This window comes from Gasterosteus aculeatus, chromosome 6, assembly GCF_964276395.1.
Source record: "Gasterosteus aculeatus chromosome 6, fGasAcu3.hap1.1, whole genome shotgun sequence".
Taxonomy (NCBI): domain Eukaryota; kingdom Metazoa; phylum Chordata; class Actinopteri; order Perciformes; family Gasterosteidae; genus Gasterosteus; species Gasterosteus aculeatus.
Genome location: NC_135693.1, coordinates 15,250,707 through 15,270,591, shown reverse-complemented (window position 1 = coordinate 15,270,591; position 19,885 = coordinate 15,250,707). Strand labels below are relative to the sequence as shown.

Here is a 19,885-nt window from a genome sequence, read left to right as displayed (position 1 = left end):
TGTTTATTTTGGTAAATAGAGTTGTTGACTCGCAATGGACGAGTTGTGAAATGTGTTACTGGGCGACTTAAATACTGCATCTTTTGTTGATTTAATCCTGCATTGTAAGCTTTATTCAGCTTCAAATAACATCTTATTTTCATTGACCAATCAACCCTAGTCTAAAACAATAAAACAATAATGATTTAGTACTTATTACTTAGTAAATTGTGTCAGTAAAGAATCATGATGGTTTTAAGATATGCTATATGTATGTATACTTCAAAGGCCAATGTGACAAAAGTGTTAGTTTGCAATAATGGATTCAGGGCTAGATTTGAAATAAAATAAGATTTAAATGATTCATTATTAACAGTCATGACGACACGTGATAGATGAAGATCAACGGACTGATCCTATTTAGTTTCCCTTTGTATAAAATCAAAATAAGCATGAACATTAAACATGAACACATTGTTTGTATACGTTTGAATGATAACAAAAAAAGGTAGCTGAAAAAAATGGTAGCTGAAAAAATATTTAGCTGAAAAAAAGGTAGCTGAAAAAATATTTATAAAAAAAAAGTATAGTTCTGTTATTTTTAAAAAACGATACTATACATTCTACATAGTGTGTAGTGGTTTTTTTACACGCTTATTACGTAGTTTGACGACGTCGATGATGGAAACCAATGAGAGGGCGTTTGTTCTTGCTACGTAAGCACGTCGCCGGACGCACGGATGTACGCGACAAGCAAGCGCGCGAAATAGATAACACCAGCAAAGGCACAGCAGGGTGGAACAAAACACATATAACGGGTTTTCATTTAGCCACAGAAAACGGAAATACTTCACCTGGTCAACGTACTCGGTCAAAGCTGTCGGGATGGGTTTGCTCGAGCGCTGCCAGGAGCTCTTCAAGACCTCAAACCTGTACGAGGTGCTGGCCGTCAACAAAGAGGCAACCGAGACTGAGATCCGGAGGAGTTACTACAAAGTGTCGCTGAAGGTCCACCCGGACCGGGCTCCCGAAGACCCGCAGGCCACCGAGAAATTCCAGGTTAGCGCTGGTTGTTGGTTCCCAGGCGACGCGACGAACACACGCTAGCTAAACGAGTCACCGCTAGCTAACAGCTACTTGCTAACTATGTTCTAGCTAGCTTCAAAACTACAAAATACAACAACAGATATGTCTCTCCTTTCATGTTGATACTGTCCAGTTATTTGAACATTAAATACCAAACTCTTTACAAATAACTTCATCAACCAAATGTCAGTAGCATATCTATTTACTCTGTACTGAGGTACACTTTCTCCAAACTGTACATCATATGATCATGTGTGTCTGTCCTGTTTTTTTAACTTAATTAACTACCTGACAATCATGTTATCAGAGTATTGTCAGGTCCAAAATACCTACTCATTATGTGTACTGATCATACTTTGTGTTGAGGGCCACAGATGGGTGTTAATATTCTCTCCAGGTGTTGGGGAAGCTGTACGCGGTGCTGAGCGATCAGCAGCAGAGAGCGGTCTATGACGAGCAGGGGGCAATAGATGAGGAGTCCGATGTCCTGAGCCAGGACCGCTGCTGGGAAGACCACTGGAGACTGCTCTTCCCCAAGGTAATGTGCTTATTTTATTGTTATAGACGTGACAGTCAACCCATGCAGCTTTGTCTCTGTGTTATGTTTGTATAAATAAGTGGGTTTAGTGGTTTCAAACCACTTTTTATTTTCTACAATTTTTTTTAATTTCTGCATTGACGTAATTGTACTGCTTTCACTCTCTTTATTATTCTCCCAGATTACGGTGCAGGACATCCTTGAATTTGAGAAGAAATATAAGGGCTCTGAAGAGGAGAGGAAGGACGTGATCCAGCTGTATGTGCAGCACGAGGGGAACATGGACGCCATCACAGACTCGGCAATGTGCTGCTCCCAGGACGACGAGCCGAGGCTCCGCGGCATCATCCATGCCGCCATCCAAGGCGGAGAAGTCACAGAGTTTCCGGCGTTTACGCAGGAGACGGACAAAAAAAAGCGGGCTCGTAGGAAGAGGGTGAGAAACGTGTTGGCGTTAAAGCAGCAAACACCGGAACACTTTTCTACGCATATATGCGTCGTGATCTGATTGCAATTAACCTTCCAGGCTGATAGGGAGCGACAGGAAGCAGAAGAAATGCAGAAAGAGATGGGGCTCGGTGATGAGGATGAAAGTCTTGTCATGATGCTCCAGGTAACAAAAGTTTCCGCTTATGTATGAAGTTGTTCGATCTGTTTTTCTCTTTTAAAACCGTTTCTTTCTTATTTTTCAGCAAAAACAGAAGTCCAGAGAGCAGAATTTCACCAGTTTCCTTTCTGACCTGGAGGCAAAATACTCCAAAAAAAGTGGCGCCAAAAGAGGAAAAAGAGGAAAGAAATGAGATGGGTGCAGTCTCTGGTAGCAGAAAAATGTAAATAAATGTTAGCACTTGTTAAAGAGCATTCGGGCCCTTGTTTGAACATAAACTGTTTACCTGCTCCCCTCTTCTGTGTTCTCTATCTGGCATTACTTGCTTTTCATGCAACGCTTCTCAAAATGTAAATGCCTCTCATTTCTTGTCTACTTTGTCGGTCTTCATAAAATAAAATCGTATTTATTTACTTCATCAGTACATAGCATATTTTTTGTATAAAAGAAAATGCCATGAGGATGAGCTTTGATTTCCAAGTGGTCTCCTGTGCAGCATGGCTGTCTGATTTATTATTTTATTAACTTCATGTAATGACCCTGATTTTTACAGATGACTTTGCTAAAGTAACAAGGAATGTGTAGCTCTAATACAGTAATTGGTACCATCATAATAATACCGTAGCTCTTCAGTTTCTTCCATTCCAACACATTTTGGAGGTGTAAATGCAAAAGCATGTGGGCTACAGAGATGTTCAGCCACCATATTCCCTCCTCTGATGAAACAGTTAAAAATGTTGTCCTCATAAAAGAAACAGTACCAAACTATAATGTTCCATCAGAGGAAAAGTGTTTTTTATCCCTGTCCGAGTGGATGTGTATTCCCTGCATAATCCTTTACCATTTAGGGGGTAATGTGCTGTACATTCACATATAAATAGGTGTATACACGTTCAGATCATAAATACAAAGTACAAATGTCTTCACCTACAGCTCATGCTGTCCGTGACGACGGAGTTCCTGTGTTTTTGGCAGCCGCATGAGCTGATTTCTGAAATACAAAAATAGGCCCTAAACAAAAAACACGTCATCAAAGCATTCTGCGAAATACACAATCTGCTACTTCTGTTAAAAAAAAAAAAAGAAGAGGGACACAGATGCTGCAGAGGGTTGTACTTTGTTGGGGGGAATAAAGATGAATGCCAAAGGGGTTCGGAGGAACTACAAGCACGGCCTGCTGGCTCTGGTTGAGGTGCCTCCCCTGGTGTGAGACCGCGGTGGGACTGACTCGGGCACCAGCGTCGCTGTGGGAAAGAGGAAAGACACATAATAAAGATGCTAATTTAAATCATCTAACCAGCAGGTAAATCTCACTCGAAACCACCCGCTGCGAAGTCTTTTATTCATAGTTTATCAAGGCTGGACGACTTTCATCTGCTGACCTGGGACGGGGGCTCGTGGGTCGGGCTCCTCTTCGTCCTTGATGGCCACGTGTCCCGAGGGGTGGTGGGAAAACGAGTCCAAGAAAGACGAGCTGCTGATGCCGAGGCTGACGCCCGTCACGCCGATACCAAGGGAGTCTGGTGGAATAAATGAATGAACATGTGAATAACCAATGGACTTATGCAAGTACGTATGTGCAGTGGTAGTTGGGGGTACACATGCGAAGTGACCCCAAACAGTCCAATGAAATGTACAGTGATACAAATATAGCTAAAAGTAACAGATATTTTTATTTACATTTCTATATACAAATATGTACTTAGGAGCCACCGTTTGTGGTGTGTCCCACTATATTTTTTAAAGTTTTTATATACTATTGCGATTGAATTTCTGACCTGTGGCTACGGAGGCTCTGCCTTGCCGCCCCGGCGCGATGTTGTCCAACACGGTGAAGGAACGACGGTAAGGAGTGTCGGACTGAAAATAAAGCAAAGGGTCAAACACATTGTCTCCGATACTCAAACCCCTAAAAAAACCACAGCTAGTGATCATATCATTCACGCGCATGCAGGACATGCAATGTGTGAGGATAAAGCGCATCCTACCCTGTATGTGTGAGTGGTGTTGGGCCGAGAGAAGACGTCCAGTAGGTGGTGACGATCCCTCGGAATTGAACTGCCGGCTTCATTATTTATAGCACTCTGGGCGCGGCTGGACGGGCCTCTCGGACGCTGATCGGGTGGAAATAACGGACAAGCACGAAAGATGACTTCCGGGTACTCAAATTATTTTTAGGCTGTATACTTAAACACTGTCGTCTATTCAGAAGGTCCTCGTCTCCTCCGTGTGTCTGTTCGGGTGCTGTAACAGGCTTTTTGTTGTCGGAGGAGTCGTGGTTCAGTGCGGTTTCACCCTACCTGGGCAGGTTTGCACACCGAGTGAGACGACTCCGGGTCTCCAGTGCCGATGGGGGGTAACAGCGTGTTCCTGCTCCGGGGCAACACGGGGGCCGTGAGGCAGTCGCTGGCAGTGGGTCTGTGGGAGAAGACAAAGAAGACGCGGGCAATAACTGCAGATGGATTGTTCTGCGAATCGATGACGCGAATGGCGACTTCCATGCGAAAACAGGATGTGGGAGTCGGAACATTTCTCAGCTGTAAGGATGAAAGTCAAAAGTTAGAGTTGTACTTCCGTAGATAGAGTGGATAGTTTTTAAATAAAGAACTGTATTTTAGTCCTGCAATGAATACTTTTTTCACAGTGCTAGAAAATGATACTTTTCATAGTAAAAGTAAAACCAAAAACATGTTTACATTTCAGACTCTGAAAATGTCAAACTTTTCCTTGATGCCAGAAATGTTATAAACACGGGCTCACTGAGATCAACCTTCGATAGAAACATTTAAACTGCGTGGCACACTTCAAACTCTTACTCCTTCGCCCGCAGTTCATAACAAGTTCATCTGTGAAGATGGTTTCACAGTGGAAACTTCTATCCCATAAGACATTAGACGCGAGTTGAAAGGGAGCCTGTTTTCAAAGTAATGTCACTCTGCCTCTTCACAGCTTCCCAGACCACAGGGGAGAGTGAGAGTGGAAAGCGAGGAAAGACGTCTTGCGGGGCTGACGGGGGGGGGCTCCCGTGGCGCTTAAACTCACAGGCGTGTCCCGCGAATGACCTCGTCCATGGACCCCGCCGCACAGGACAGACTCGGGCTGGGAACATGTGGCAGCAGGGTTCGGGGGGGAGGGTTCCTACGGCGGGCCGACTGTGCCGGGCGGGACAGCGAGGACGAGCTCTGCTCCAGGACGGCTCTGCGGGGGCACGGTTTGCAGGAGGGCGCCGCGCTGAAGCCCGGCCGGTGGAACACCCGCTCCTCTGGCTCCCTGTGTGGCAAGGAGAGGGAGAGAGGAGCATCAGCACTGAATGGGGCATTTCCACCTGTACTCTGCCAAAGATGGTGTGAGGACCAGGGACAGAAACCCGGCACGCCTCTTTCCTTCCCATTGGAGGATTCAAATCATGTGAATACCAATGCTAATTGGTTGGAAGGGTAAAAATGAGTCCTTACTGGTTTCTTTCCAGCACACCGAGGTTCCTCTGCTGCAGGGGGATGCCGTGGATCACAATCAGGTCATTGAGGTTCTGCTGGGTCGCTGCTGCTGCTGCTACTGGGACCCTTCCAGCCTGGTGTGAGATGAGGTAACAACGTGATGAGATAAGAGGAGAGGAGGGTAAAGAAGAGGAAGAAGAAAGTGATTCATTTCAAAATAAATAGAATAGACTTTAAAAAAATGTTGGTGATACTTTTGGCCAAATGGTAAAAGCACATTTATTGTAAGACAATGAGCCAGCATGGACGGCGTGCACACAACACACCACCCTGTCGGCTGTGAGTGAGGGAGTTACATACAGCGGACGGCCTTTTCTGCTTTTTGGGTTTCCGTCTGGACTTGTGCTTTGAGCCCCTTGACTTTGGGTTCTTTAAGGAGAAAAAGGCATCACCAAAGGGAGGACGTGGATAAAGGAAAGTAAGAAAAGAAAGAAGAAAAAAAAAACGGAGAGAAAGAACAACATAAAGATGGGGAAAATAGACAAAAGAGACCATGAAGGTACAAAAAACACGTTGGCAAATGCAAGGGCAGAGAGTGAAGAGGGAAGGAAAGAAAACAGTGGTACACATTAATTAACTTGCAGAACTGAAGGACTGAGAGAACAACAGGCTGGAGCACAAGAGGTGTGGACGAGAACAGAGACACGCAAATCTAAAACCTGTTACGACTCTAAAGTGGAGCTCTTCTGTAAGGTCAACACGAATGAGACGGGTCTACAAACTTAACTTTCATTTCATGATAAACATCGCAGTAACTTACATGAAGAAAAGTCAACTGACCTGACACTGAAGCCCGCCTGCGAGGGGGGGCACCCTGCTCTGGCCGAGTTTGGGCAGCACCGTCGGCAGCATGGAGAGCAGCACGAAGGGGTTCTGGGAGTCCCGCGGCGCGGGGCTCAGGTTCCCACAAATCCTTTCATCGCCTGCCAATCAAACACACAATCACGTCAGAAGGGAGGGTTTGTCGACTGTAAGTCAGGTCCGGCGCGTGAAGGATACGTCGATTTGGCCCTACTTGAGGTGCAGTATTCCCAGTGGCGTTGAACCAGCTCCTTCATCCAGCCAACCAGCTGCCGCCACACATCATCAAACAGCACGTCGAGGACGGCGCGACGGCGACACCGGTACGGGGACACGGGGGGCAGAGAGTGATGCCTCCGACCCAACTCCGAACTGCCCTGCTCCCACTCGTCCTCCCTGCAGATACGGACAAATCGTTTTAAAAGCTGAGGTTTGGATGTAGATTATGGGAATATAACCGTGCGGGCCGTGACTCACGCGTCCCTGCTGTCGTAGGCGAGGTACTCCTCCATCAGCCCCTCCACTTCAATCACTCTCGGCTTCTCGTGACCGCCGGAGCCCCCGGGAGGTTCATCCCACTCCGCCGAGGAGGCCTCGATCAGCGCCGCTCTCCTTCCCTGAACGTTCAACCTTTGCGCCGAGGGCAAGGGCGCAGTTAAGCACTTACACGCGGATCCACCAAAATGGTGCGCTCGCAGACACAAGGCCACACATGCTGTGCGTTTGAGTAAAACGGGGTTAAAAAGGGAGAAGGAAGACGCCGAGAGCGTGTACGGCACACACATGCACACAAAAGCTCACACTAACACGCTGCACAGTGACGCTAACAGTGGCTGTCACAAACTACGCATCTGTGTCAACATTGATCCTTTCAGCTATTCATCGCAGCTCCTTAACGTGACCCACACAACGTGATTTAGAGGCCTGAGCACCAAGGTTACACAACCACAGAGTCAGTCTGGAGTCAAGTACAATTGATGATTTACAACAGTCCTCTGGACAGCGGCCACTATTTCTGAAAAGTTTCTTTGAGTAATAATAGTTCTTTACATCAAGGAAATCTATCTAGCAGGTCAACGTGTGGGTCCTTTTGACTGGAGGCAGTCAACCACTGCGGTGAAGACTTACTCTGTGCTACCCGTATCGCCCTCCTGGCACTTCACACCGCTCTCTGTTTCTGATGACGAGTCGCCGGCAGAGCTGCCTTTCGCGGAAGACGCGTACCACTGAAAGCCCTCGTCACTTGGACACATCAGCTGAGTCCCCAGGATACTGAGCGTGACACAAACACACACATACACACAATTTGTTTTCATACCCAAGTGGATTTTTTCTTTTTTTTTTTCAGGTCTCCACAAGCAAGCGTTTATTTTTGATTCCACATGTACTCTGAGCTCAGAGTAACCGTGGGTAACGTACCGAAGATGTGGGAAACGTGTGGCCCACTCCTGACACTCATCCTTAAGCCCCTGGAGCATCCCTCCCCCGCTGAGTCCTTCCTCGTACAGCCCTCGGTCGATCTCCTCAAACATTTGCTGCACCTGCCGTGACGCTGCCTTGTCGAACTCCTGCGCGAGGGAAAAAACAAACAAGATGGAGACACGGGAAGGACAGTTAGTCATTCCTCTGTTCTCATACATTTAGCAGAGCATTTATTAGTAGTCATACACAGATTCTAGTGTGACAGCCAAAAGTCCGGCTGTAATCTCCACTACATATTCAGTTCTCAGGAGCAGCCTTACATCGTAGCCCCAGGAGAACACGGAGCTCCTCTCTGTGGAGAAGCCAGTGCCTGCCGAGCTGTGGATGCCGGACCAGGACTGGTTGGATTCTACTGAAATGACGGTGGGACAGTCGGAGTGGCTGGAGGCAGCAGACGTCTCTGAGCTACATAGAAAGGACAAGAATTTGTGGGTATATATTCAGTTTGATAACTCATGTTTCACCACTTGTCATGTGGGGGATGTCGTTCACGATCCGCCCACCCGCAGCTAACCACCACCTGCCCGATATACCCAGTGAATTTAATAACACACAAACACCTTCACAAGATGAACCTCGTCTCTGTTATGTGGCTGCATGAATCTTACTGATGGGTGTTGCTGATATCATCGAGGGTGTATCCCAAGTGGAAAATAAAGAGCAAAAGTCAAAGTAATTGAATATTCCAACAGCCTGACTCATTATTTATTCTTTTAAGTGCACATCTGAAGGAGGCAATGTGATATCAATGAATCCACTTCTTCAGCGTGTCATGTTACGTAAAGCGAAGGCCCAGAGAATCAGCTGTCCACTCAAAGACTATATACGATTCTACAACACACAGCCAGGAGTATTTTTGCGTAATAGTTCCAAGGGGGTTTCCGTACTTTGGAAAAGGTTTTTTCGGCGGAACAAGTCAGGGCAGCGTGTCCGCTGAAGGACCAGGGCTCAGTTACCTGTTGTGAGCGGAGACAGCTTCCTGGAGGTCATGGAGGTCATGGAGGTACCGCTGAGGAGTTCGGTTATCGTCTGCCTCCTCCGGGAGAGGGTGGTGGTCGAGGCTGCTGCGAGACAACCCACGTCTGCGTGAGAAACGAAAAAACAATCAAAAAGGGATCTAATGATAAAAGTGATATGTGTAATCACATTTTTAAAGGGTTCAAGATTTAAGTGTTAGTGATGGCCTTACCATTGCAGTAGGAGAAAAACATCATGAAAATATAGTTTATTGTCCACATTAACTTTATTTTCTTTAATTCTTGTCGTATACAACAATCTTTTGCCGGCTCTTTTTTTATAATAGTATAAAATTAATATGGGTTCACTTAGTAGCAGCAGTAGATAAAATGGGTTCCAGATAGGATCAATAAAACTATTATTTCCCATTATCTCACATTAGCGCTAGTCAATCACTCATCGGACCGAGTGTATAATAAAAACCTCCATCACCTCACAGCTGAGGAAGCGGTATTTATTTACAACTATTTATAATTTAGCTGGTAAATTCAGTTTCGGTTATTCTTTTTTTATTTTTTGGTACTCACATCTCGAGTTTGTGCGATACAGGTCTTCTGTTGTATCGTGTAATCATTCTCCCTTGTCTCCGGTTTATAGGCTCAAGCCGTCGTCTCTCGTTCTCGCCTCCGCGTCCTGCACTCGCTGGGAACGGTTCGAAGGGAGGTCCAACATTTCCTCCGGTCCGCAGATAAACGCCCCAGAAGCGGGGAAGCTGGACCTGGCTTTGGCTAGCATATGCTAAGGTAGCGTGTAGCTGTTAGGAGGATGCTAAAAGCTAGCTAACATGACATGTTAGTGGTGGAGAACCCATCACCAAGGTACAAACGGCGTTGCATGTTTTAAAATTAGCATGTTGTGTGGTCCAGAAGCTGCCAATCAACTACGCTCACATTTTAAAATACAACGTTAGTGAAGCGACATGTCGCCACCTGAGAGGAGTTTCGTGCTAATGTTAGCACCAGTAACAACAATAATAACGCTGTCATGGATACGCAGCTCGGTTGTCTCATGGGAAATAGATTTCGGACTGCCGTAAAATAGATGCGATACTATCGGTAATTTCCCTACAACTCCCAGCATGCATCGCGCAACATACGTGCGTCCCTGAAATGTATTCGCTTGCCGTTGGTGAAGTGAACTGAGCTGGAAATGCGAGTTGTGTAATTACTCATGACATTTTAAGTTTATTCAGCAGTCATTTGTTTTATTTTTATGTACATTTGTTATAGTGGCAGTTGTTTTTAATCATTACAGCAGAGAAATAAATTGAAATAAAACGTAGGAACGTTTGTTCCAAAATGATAGTGGTAGTCGGGTGGAATTCACAGTAGGACCTAAACATTGACAGATGGCGTGCTAGCAACGTTCGTAGAAATGGAGAAATGAGACAAGTTTAATTTTTTAAATCTCTCTGGCCTACTATCTCACATTTATAAACGAAACAAGGTGATACATTTAAAAGGAATTGTTATAATGTGTTTGCTTAACGTTAGCCTTTACTAAACCCTAACTTAATACGTCACACTACTTTCTAGTCATTTAAAATCTACGATGGACAACCTGCAGAGAAGAACGATTCAGGAAGACATGGTTCAGTACAAACTCTTCTGGATCCAGACAGACAGTTCAACTTCACAGCAGACTGAGGAACACCTCAAACATCTGGTAGAGGAGGTTTTGGCAAAGGTTGCCTCACTTCTGATACAGTACATCTGGCAGCATCAGTCATTCAACCTCAAGTATCATCCTGAGAAAGGTATCATGTTGTACAGCACATCAAAGATGAATTCATTTCAATATTGGTGCTCCTAACGATATAAATACATACATTTACTGTGTTTAAAGCTGGTGTACCTGCGCATATTGGAGGGAGCACTCAGTTTGGGGACAACGTGGAGGACGAGTGGTTTGTTGTTTATCTTTTGCAGCAAATCACAGAAGCCTTCCCGGAGCTCATAGCCAGGTGAGTCAAAACGTGCTTGTTTTTAAGAAAAATAGTCTATAAATCCCAAAATGCAATTGACGTATTACAGCACATCTGTTTCGGGTGTTCATTGTTCGATTAGCTGCTTCTATCTTCCGTTTTGTGGTTGAAGGGTTGAGGACAACGATGGCGAGTTTCTTCTCATTGAAGCAGCAGATTATCTTCCAAAGTGGCTGAATCCAGACACCAGTGAAAACAGGGTGAGTTGAACACATGACATCTTAGCCCTTCAATTAAAACCATCTCCTAACGCACACCTTAAAAGTGGTGATATATACCCCACCTCAATCACCAGTGTATGTAACTTTACAAAACATGCGGAATCACTTGTATCACCATTAATCCATAAATTCCTCTTTTCTGTATTTACCTAAAGTGTAACCTTTTACTTGTTTCACCAACTATCTTTGCAGGTCTTTCTCTACAAGGGGGAATTGCATATTCTGCCATGTCCCTCAAAATCCAGTCCAGTGGGGGTCTCAAAAGATGTGGTACCAAGTGTGGAACAAGCTACATCAATGCTCTCCACCCATCCAGGGGCCTGTCTGGCAAGCCCCAAGATACGTTCAGCCCTGAAGAAGCGGTTAAAGGGGTGAGAGGAATACTCCCTGTGTTCTTTTGATATACACAAATCTGTTACAAATTCAAAGCCACAAAGTGTGTATATATATATATGCTTTCCGGTGTGTGTGCTCCTCCCCCACCACCAGTAATGAAAAAGCATATCAATCTCCACACTCTACCCAGGTACCCAGAGAAGATTAAAGCTGACCTGCATCGTGCCCACTGCTTCATACCTTCAGCTATCGCCACGGTGTTGGCACAACGACCAGACCTGGTCGCCCCGGCAGTGTTGGCGTTCTACCTGCGGGATCCGGTAGATCTGCAGGCGTGTCGAAGCTTCAAGACCTTTCCACCCGACACAAGAGTCCTCACCTCGGTAAACGGACTTTGCAAAGAGAGGGAATTATTTCAAAATGTTGCCTCTATGTGGTTTACTCCAATTACTATATCTGTTTTTAACGTCTTCATAACCTTTTTATTTAAACCGTAACCTGACACCATACTGTATGTGTATTCATTTCCAGGTGACGTTCACCCGATGCCTGTATGCCCAGCTGCAGCAGCAGCAGTTCACTCCAGACAGGAGGAGCGGCTTCACGCTGCCTCCTCACACCCATCCCCAGTACAAATCCCATGAGCTCGGCATGAAACTGGTGAGCATCCCCCGTTTCTTGTTTATTCTGATCATTCTTTTGGAATGACAAAATGTATTCATTTGGGAGGATGCATTTAGTGTTGTATTCGAGTATGTCCGTGTGTGTGTCCCAGGCCCATGGCTTTGAGATCCTCTGCTGTAAGTGCAGACTTCCGTCATCAGAGCCGGACGCCCCTGTCAGTTGTAACCCTCAGTGGAAAGGCTTCATGGACAGTCTGAAAGCTAACGGCTACTTCCAGGTTAGTCACGCTTTTTGACTTTGAGGCCAAGAGGAATAGTAGCTACCTTATCACACCTGGAGGATTAGGTTAGGCAAAAAAACACACATTGGTAAATATGTTATATACTCAGCATTTAACTATGGAAAAAAAACTCTTGTTGTCAAATGCAGGAAGAACTTGAAGGTTCGGCTCATTACAGAGAATTGACAAGATCTGCGGAAAATTTCTTCAAACAGTCTGTCGCCTCAAAATCAAGGTGAGGACCGTGTGTGCGTGCACGTGTATAGACGCTGTGTGAACGTGCCTCCCTGAGATACCCAAGTGCATCTGCCTGAATCTGCCTATTGTTTCTCAGTGCTTCGTCCCCGGGGGAGGAGGTTCTCCAGCTGCTGCACAGCTGCAGTCCGATCGACTTTGAGGAGCTGAAGAAACAAGAGGCACGGCTCCCACAAGAGGACAGTGAGTGAAAATGTCTTTTCAATATGAAACAGCAATTTGTAAGAGGTTTGTAAACGCATCACACTGACTTAACTTGGCTCAGTTATATTTGGGTAGAATGGTTACAAGTCCTGACGGCAGAGATGAAGTATCATAATGTCTGAACAATAAAAACATAGATAATGACTATTACATATTCAGTATGTTGGTTAGTTTGTCTGTGATGATTTTACTTACTAAAGTACAAAATCGACGTAGCCTTTGTACTGGCCAGCTGGGGTTTTCTGCCTCCTGCCAAGTTATTTCAGTTTTTGTGCTTTTGCTACGCATCCTCCATTCTCTACCCTCGCTCTCTTTAGAGCCCATATTTCCCATAATAATTGGGTCTTTGAATCTATCTCTAGGTGACAGCTGGCTGGATATCACAACTCAGGATCTGGAGCGTATGTTGCAGGAGAGGAGTGTGGGGAGAGCTGATGTTGGCAGTCAAAACTCCAATTCTACCAAACAGGGGACGCAAAATGTCGGGGGTGTAGAGGAGGGGAGAAAGGAGACGGAGGATGACAAGAAGGAAGAGGAGGCCGGCTACAGCCTGGTAGCAGTCAGTCAAGGGATGAAGGACTTCCTAAACGCCATGTCGTCGCATGAAGGTGCTGAACTTCCCTGGTGAGACTGAGACAATATTAAACCAAGATCATCAAAGGCACATTTTTATTCAATGAATACAAATATTTAGGATAATTTCTGTCTTTGTTTTCTACATGATACCGAAAGTTGATGGGAAGAAAACATTCCCATACACACGATAGAGTGCAGTAAATTCAGCCGAGTTACTGTATAAAAGATGATGTTAGTGAATTTGGATGGTACGCATGCATTGTGATCTCTCCATCTGGTCCAAATGGTAGTGCATGCACACTCTAACCTTAAGTTATTCTATTGTATTCCAGGAGCAGTTCAACTCAGCCTTTTAGTTTAGAGCCTGACTCCATGGCCAAAGCACTGGACAGACTACTCGGTATGTGGAAGATGTGAAACGAGATGTAAAAACAAATGGAGACATCTTCTGAAATCTGTCTTTTTTATTTTTATAGGAAGCAATGAAGAGCTAGATTCAGATGATCTAGACGACGACGACGATGATGATGATGATGAAGAGGGTGAGGAGGAAGAGGAAGAGAAAGAAGGTCACACAGATATGAACGGGACCGAAACTTTGGACGGTCTCAAAAAATACATGGATGAAATGGATCAGGAGCTGATGAGCACTAATATAGGACAAAGCTTCAATCTGACGGTAAATTCCATAACAACACATCCACATAAAGGACCTGTCTGAAGTTCAATTGAATGATACTTTTGACCGGTACTGTATGTTCAGCCTCAACCTTGATATAATGTCTTTTCTTTAAAACGTACGTGAAATAATGCTTGTGTATCGACCTGTTACGAACCATTTTGTCTTCACTGTCTTTCCTGCAGAAATACAACAAGGTGGACTTGGACAATGGCTCCTCTGCTTCTCCCCATGGAGGGGAGAGGGAAGAGACGGGAGAGGAGGAGATCCAGCCACTGGACGTCGACCTGAATCTGGTCACAAACCTGCTGGAGTCCCTCAGCTGCCAGTCAGGCCTCGCTGGACCAGCATCCAACCTGCTGCAGAGTCTTGGTATTCACCTACCACCCAACTCGGACCCATCGTAAAGAGGAAGCAGACGGGGAACGGAAACATGCCGCAAGGATCAGCACGTGCAGTTAATAAGACTACAATACAGTGGTGAGCTAAATGCCTTCTTTAACATTGGGAATACAAATATGTGAAGGATGTCCTGTAGAGCGAAAACCACAGTTTTCATCCAAGTAGAAGGGACGAATGACCCACCAAATCATTTTGTGAAATTAAATTAGTAATTGTTTCAAGAAAGCACAATTGAGATATAATGTGCCGAGGCAGGAAGAAGCAGAACACCAGCTTCAGAAAAAGTGATCAGAGCAAGTTCTGATGTTTCAATTTAATCATGTTTATTGAGAATTTCTAATACGTGAAGTTTTCTGTAATGTTTGTTTGTATTTTGAAAGCATTTTACATTTGTATGTAAGAAACAATAAATATTTTTGAAAATAAAGTGATATTTCAGTTCAGTTCATGTATACACTTTTTTTTGCTGCATGTGAATTATCTGCTTTTCTTAAATGTAATACAGTAGTGTATACAATAGTGAGAGGAAGCTAAATAAATAGTAATACACCATATTTGTTAATTAAGTAATAACTTAAAGTAGACTTTTCAGCAGTATTTCACTTGTTTTCCATCTCATCAGACTAACATTACTGGTCAGATCCATGAGAAAACAACTTGTGCACACTGGCCAAAGAAGAATTCAGTCTAAAATATTTGTTTAAACATTTTAAGTTAAGGAAGCAGCATTTAAAACAGTCTGTGTTCAGTACAAATAAACATATTACTCATCCTCGTCCATTCTCATCAGAGAGATCTGACGTCAATCTTAAATACTGTACAAACACCTCTTTAGCTTCAACGATAAAACCTACCTTTTCATGAATAAATATTAATAAATGCTTGATGGTATTAGTTTCAGCTCTAAAATAAAGCTTGTATAGTTTGACTTGTGCAGCTAATTTGTATGTGTGCAACACGTTTTATTGTTGCTTTTTTCAGAAACGGCTGATCTCCCGTCAAGGCAGCATCCATCCATTGTTTTTTTTATCAGATGTTTTGTTCATACTGCAACCTGCAAATCTTTAACTAAAAAAATCCTCAATGTTCTTGAACAGTATAAGCACCAAGCGGAAGGGACTATATTGCATATAGAGACATGTTTAAAGAGCATGTAGAGTGCATAAAATGAATATTAAAGCAATACAGTTTGTATCTTTGATAAGTAACCTGTCATGTGAGTAAAAAAAAAAAGAGAAGAAGAAGTCTGATGAATTTAACTGTAAATCCTTAACCCGTTCTGCTTTTATAAAATACTATCCTGTTTACAATTTCCCTCTCTGCTAAAATCCTGCACGTGGCTCAGCAGCACAGGTCGTGTCGGAGGAGAAAAGGTGAAGTTACTTTTCACAACAACTTCTCATTCCCCATTTCTCATTTGTCGGACCCCCTTTGAGCGTGGCACAGCGCCCGGTCACAGTACAACTTCTGTTGTGGGCTCAAACCACAACGACTCTGTCAAGTTAACCGCTTCCTCCGCCCGTCTCCGGAGGAACTACAAAAGCAGGAGGAACGGCTGCACCAGCGGCCTCGCTGAGTGCAGCAGCGCAGCGGCGAGTGGTGACACGCGCAGAGCCAACGCACCGACCAGGAAGTTCAACGCCATGCCGAGCAGGAGAATGGCCAGCAGGTACCCGTGGAAGAGCAGGCTCCGCCAGCTGCCGTGTCCCAACACCTGCCGGGGGCTGTCCGGGTGCAGCAGCCACAGGAGGCCCAGCAGACAGCTCTGGTTGACCAGCTGGACGTAGTAGATGTCAAAAACTGAGGCTTGGGCGTCGGGGGAGTTGCGTCGCTCGGCCTCAGACACCTTAGCCAGCCAAGTCAGAGACAGACTGTGGAGGATCAAAGCCAGAGGTGCATACATGTACTCCAGAGGTTCGATATCTGACAGACCCCTGCAGGCTGCACACAGAGAGAGAGAGAGAGAGAGAGAGACGGACACAAAGTCAAATAGAGGGCGAAGGACCATCAGTTTCACCTCTGAATAACTTTCTACCTGTGACGAGAAGGGATGTTCCGCTCAGGATGGAAATCGGAACCACGAGGGATGGAGGCGACGCCAGCTTCTGACAGAAACTGAAAGCCACGGTCGCTATGGGCAGCAGAGGCTGCGTGAGGGAGAAGAGGCTGATGTGTGAGCTGTTGGCCTTGGCCCACATGGCCAGCACGGCATGCGTGCTGATACCGATGGAGGGCACCAGCACCTTCTCCCCCAGCGACCTGGAGTAGCGCTTCAGAGGCACCACATCCAGGACATGGAGGAGATTTAAGACTAAGAGGGTGATCAGCACCTGCAACAGATCGTGGAAATATAAGGAGTTATAGTGTCTAAAAAGCACATAAAGAGCTAAAGAATGAAAAAGAGAGCAGAAGTGATTAACTATCAATATGAGGCTGTTACTTAGATACTTAATAGAAGTTAGACAATCTACATTTATATCGATAGGACTCCTAATTGGTTTGTTCTACTTTGTGGTTCTTGTTTTTTGTTTATTTTACTATTTCTACTGATGTATGTTGAGCTGATAAAACTGATTCTGATCAGTTTTATCAGCTCTGATCTGATCAATGTAATGTGTTTTAATATATTATACTGTAATAAAGAATTAGAATACAGCTTGATACATGTCTTGTTGCACTTCTGCTGCCATGCGTCCATTCGTGTCCTTTTGTTTTGAGGGTTAATGTATTCTTCACAATCAAACATAAACATCTATGCAACTCTTATAACCCAGTGAAGTGGATAAATAGAATTTAACCCATGGTGTGATCCATCCGGTCTCTACAGACCCTCTTACTCTCTTTTTTTCAGGACCCTCTACTGACATACCACGTTTTATAGCCATATTGGTATTATTATTATTTTTTTCACACGTTGTCATTTATTATTCTATTTATTTATTAACGATTATAAAAAGCGTTGTTTATTGTTATCAAAAATGTTATCTGTAATGTAGTTCTGTATCTTTTATAATCTCTTGTTACAACTGTTAAAATAAAGTGAGATAATGCATTTACCTTATATCCAGAATTCGCATATGTTTACCGTCAAGGTCAGTCTTAACACTCTTTGGTTGGCAACACATTAACACCTCCGTCCTTTGTGCAGCTTTTTGGTTAAACATCTATTGGACCCATGTGTTAATCAACACAAGACCCCTGATGTCCTTCAAATCAGCCCCCCCCACACACACAGTAAATACCGACACCATTACTACAGCTGGCACTTCATTGAACACAAAGTTAACGGCATCAATGATTAATAACGATCCAATAAATTTCTTTTTTTTCTTTGAAAAATTGTCCGTGAATAATCCATTCTGATCCTCATTAGTGGGAGTACAAATAGTAATTGTTGTACATACAGCGTGACTTTTCTTTTATGGTTAGTTGTTGCTTGCCAATAAAATACTATAACGGCACATGTAATCGCAGTATGCTCAATGACCCCGCTGTCATGTCACACAATACTCTGTCCAAACCTCACAGTAGGTGAGCACAAGTAAGCATTGTTGTTGTTTTTTGGTGATTATTAAAATACACAGGTGGTTGGACAAAGAGGGGCCTCCGTGTTCCAACCTGGGCAAAGCAGAGAGCCACTGCGTAGGGGAAGTGGTACTGTGGGATGAAGACGCCGGCCACAAAGTTTCTGAGTTCATCTGCCAGGGCGTATGTCATCACCCCCGCCAGGCACAGGGTGGGAGCCAGGGACTTCAGTGCGCGGTTAGACAAGACGCTCTTGGACGCCGACGCGCACCATTCCGTCCTCCAGCTCCCGGAACTGCACACATGGGAACTCGTTGTACGCATCACATGATAACAGTGACTTGGTGAGACATTTTGTTCTCGCCATTGAAAAAAAAGACAATTTTGCTGAGCCAAAAAGAAATAAAAGATTCAAACAAGGACAAATTTAAAACCAGATTGTCATTTAGCTCATTTCTTTAATGACCATCAGGTGCAACGTTCGGATAACGGCTGTCATAAATCTCATGGCAGTAAACTGCTGCCGCACGCATGCAAATAAGGTTTGGCTGTGAAGATACGGCCGGCTTTATGATTTGCCTTTGTGGTTGCCAGAATACATGAAATGATCCTCGACATGCTGTCATTTTGTGCAGATGTTACTGCGTGAGAAAAAGAGAATTTCACATGACAGTAACAATACAAACAAGTAAGGCATTCAGTCCCCCAAATAACCTCGGTTAACCATTAGCTGTCATTACTGCAGCAGGGCTATGAACTGACTACAGGGGAGCCCTAAAGCTATTTAAACATAAATGTGTTTTATACAGAACTAGATCCATTAGCCAAAACTACTCCTGCTTTTTTATTTCGTTATACTTAAATGAGGTTTCTTTCAATGCTACTCACGCATAACATATTGTTCAATTCAATGCCTTTTTACATACTGTTTTATTGATGGATGTCTGTTTTTTTTGCCAAGCCGAGGACCAATATTGAGGCTCTTTCTGGAAATATCTATTTGTATATCATTGTTTTAATATTCATAGTAAGGCCAAAGATTTTTTTTCAAATGTTAAATATCATAAAAACAGGCCTTTTATAAAAATATACTGCTACATTATACACTTTTTTTTCCAGATGCATGCAGGAAAAACCGGAACACAAACTCACCATTTGAAACTCGCCATCAGACCGTACTTCGTCATCCCAAACTACAACAACTCCGTTTGAGTGTCGACATCTGCTAATAGAACACGCGCACAGCGACACTAACACTGTCACACGTCCTCCCTGGTCTCACCCAACGCGTCTCGCCATTGTGCTGCGCGAGCCTCTCTGCGCCCTGATGCGGACGTTGATCCCGCTGTGTTGTCTCGCTGTGTCCTGATGGACTTTGGTCCTCCAGCTCCGGTTATCTCATCGCGTTGTTGAAGAAGGCATCCCGGTGGAAGGTCAAAGCCGGTTAAAAGTCGGCTTCATGCCGAGACGCACGTGTGCGACAGACAGCATCGCGCATTTCATTACACGTCATTACGCAGGTGTGATCGTGACAGGTAGAAAGCCTCCGGAGGGGGAATTTGCATTCGAACGCCTATGTATAAGAACAGACTTAAACATCTGTCTCGGTAATGGATGATTAGGTGTATTGCTGTACTTTCGGTTGACTAGGTTCTATCGCACCTGTCTGTGACGTCACCCTCCTCTCCCCTCCTGAACGAGCCTTAGAAAACATCTGTATGGTGACACATATACATCCCATGTGAGCACATGGATGTGTGTGATATGTGGACATAAATACAAGTAAATCTTT

General features: G+C 44.4%; 4 protein-coding genes across 5 annotated transcripts; 2 read left to right on the top strand and 2 right to left on the bottom strand.

Moving 5' to 3' along the window:
• Window positions 1–461: 461 nt before the first annotated feature.
• dnajc9 (DnaJ (Hsp40) homolog, subfamily C, member 9) lies at window positions 462–2,631 on the top strand. Its single transcript, XM_040178197.2, has 5 exons — window positions 462–1,038; window positions 1,463–1,603; window positions 1,785–2,039; window positions 2,130–2,216; window positions 2,296–2,631. Exons 1-5 carry the CDS (start codon window positions 865–867, stop codon window positions 2,401–2,403), a joined length of 765 nt encoding a protein of 254 aa, XP_040034131.2. The 5' UTR covers window positions 462–864; the 3' UTR covers window positions 2,404–2,631.
• A 47-nt stretch (window positions 2,632–2,678) lies between these two features.
• fam149b1 (family with sequence similarity 149 member B1) lies at window positions 2,679–10,089 on the bottom strand. 2 transcript variants are annotated; one of them, XM_040178189.2, is made up of 16 exons: window positions 9,535–10,089; window positions 8,947–9,072; window positions 8,251–8,395; window positions 7,928–8,076; window positions 7,637–7,780; window positions 6,986–7,138; window positions 6,723–6,904; window positions 6,488–6,630; window positions 6,008–6,076; window positions 5,666–5,781; window positions 5,253–5,480; window positions 4,511–4,628; window positions 4,199–4,324; window positions 3,989–4,070; window positions 3,593–3,730; window positions 2,679–3,454 (listed from the first exon to the last, which is right to left on the bottom strand). In XM_040178189.2, the coding sequence occupies exons 1-16, from the start codon at window positions 9,579–9,581 to the stop codon at window positions 3,372–3,374; spliced, it is 2,049 nt and encodes a 682-aa protein (XP_040034123.2). In that variant the 5' UTR covers window positions 9,582–10,089; the 3' UTR covers window positions 2,679–3,371. The 2 variants fall into 2 exon arrangements, with proteins under 2 accessions (XP_040034123.2, XP_040034124.2); XM_040178190.2 differs by lacking the exon at window positions 6,008–6,076.
• A 221-nt stretch (window positions 10,090–10,310) lies between these two features.
• On the top strand, window positions 10,311–15,011 carry ecd (ecdysoneless homolog (Drosophila)). Its single transcript, XM_040178192.2, has 14 exons — window positions 10,311–10,453; window positions 10,543–10,763; window positions 10,853–10,970; window positions 11,104–11,191; window positions 11,405–11,583; window positions 11,739–11,931; window positions 12,080–12,208; window positions 12,324–12,449; window positions 12,602–12,687; window positions 12,787–12,890; window positions 13,274–13,535; window positions 13,820–13,887; window positions 13,964–14,166; window positions 14,352–15,011. Exons 2-14 carry the CDS (start codon window positions 10,559–10,561, stop codon window positions 14,571–14,573), a joined length of 1,983 nt encoding a protein of 660 aa, XP_040034126.2. The 5' UTR covers window positions 10,311–10,453; window positions 10,543–10,558; the 3' UTR covers window positions 14,574–15,011.
• LOC120820451 (uncharacterized) lies at window positions 14,870–19,664 on the bottom strand. Its single transcript, XM_040178196.2, has 4 exons — window positions 19,246–19,664; window positions 18,187–18,388; window positions 16,604–16,898; window positions 14,870–16,509 (listed from the first exon to the last, which is right to left on the bottom strand). The coding sequence occupies exons 1-4, from the start codon at window positions 19,278–19,280 to the stop codon at window positions 16,103–16,105; spliced, it is 939 nt and encodes a 312-aa protein (XP_040034130.2). The 5' UTR covers window positions 19,281–19,664; the 3' UTR covers window positions 14,870–16,102.
• Window positions 19,665–19,885: the final 221 nt, after the last annotated feature.

Excerpts from the sequence above, each read along its gene's own strand:
- LOC120820451 (XM_040178196.2), bottom strand. The coding sequence starts at position 19,280 with ATGACGAAGTACGGTCTGATGGCGAGTTTCAAATG. Across the intron at positions 18,389-19,245 it reads CTGATGGCGAGTTTCAAATG|TTCCGGGAGCTGGAGGACGG; the intron begins GTGAGTTTGTGT and ends CCATGTGTGCAG. Across the intron at positions 16,899-18,186 it reads TGGCTCTCTGCTTTGCCCAG|GTGCTGATCACCCTCTTAGT; the intron begins GTTGGAACACGG and ends GATCTGTTGCAG.
- fam149b1 (XM_040178189.2), bottom strand. The coding sequence starts at position 9,581 with ATGATTACACGATACAACAGAAGACCTGTATCGCACAAACTCGAGAT. Across the intron at positions 8,396-8,946 it reads GCTGTCTCCGCTCACAACAG|CTCAGAGACGTCTGCTGCCT; the intron begins GTAACTGAGCCC and ends CTTTCTATGTAG. Across the intron at positions 3,455-3,592 it reads CCCACGAGCCCCCGTCCCAG|CGACGCTGGTGCCCGAGTCA; the intron begins GTCAGCAGATGA and ends TCTTTCCCACAG.
- dnajc9 (XM_040178197.2), top strand. The coding sequence starts at position 865 with ATGGGTTTGCTCGAGCGCTGCCAGGAGCTCTTCAAGACCTCAAACCTG. Across the intron at positions 1,039-1,462 it reads AGGCCACCGAGAAATTCCAG|GTGTTGGGGAAGCTGTACGC; the intron begins GTTAGCGCTGGT and ends TATTCTCTCCAG. Across the intron at positions 2,040-2,129 it reads AGCGGGCTCGTAGGAAGAGG|GCTGATAGGGAGCGACAGGA; the intron begins GTGAGAAACGTG and ends TTAACCTTCCAG.
- ecd (XM_040178192.2), top strand. The coding sequence starts at position 10,559 with ATGGACAACCTGCAGAGAAGAACGATTCAGGAAGACATGGTTCAGTAC. Across the intron at positions 11,584-11,738 it reads CTGAAGAAGCGGTTAAAGGG|GTACCCAGAGAAGATTAAAG; the intron begins GTGAGAGGAATA and ends CACTCTACCCAG. Across the intron at positions 11,932-12,079 it reads ACACAAGAGTCCTCACCTCG|GTGACGTTCACCCGATGCCT; the intron begins GTAAACGGACTT and ends ATTCATTTCCAG.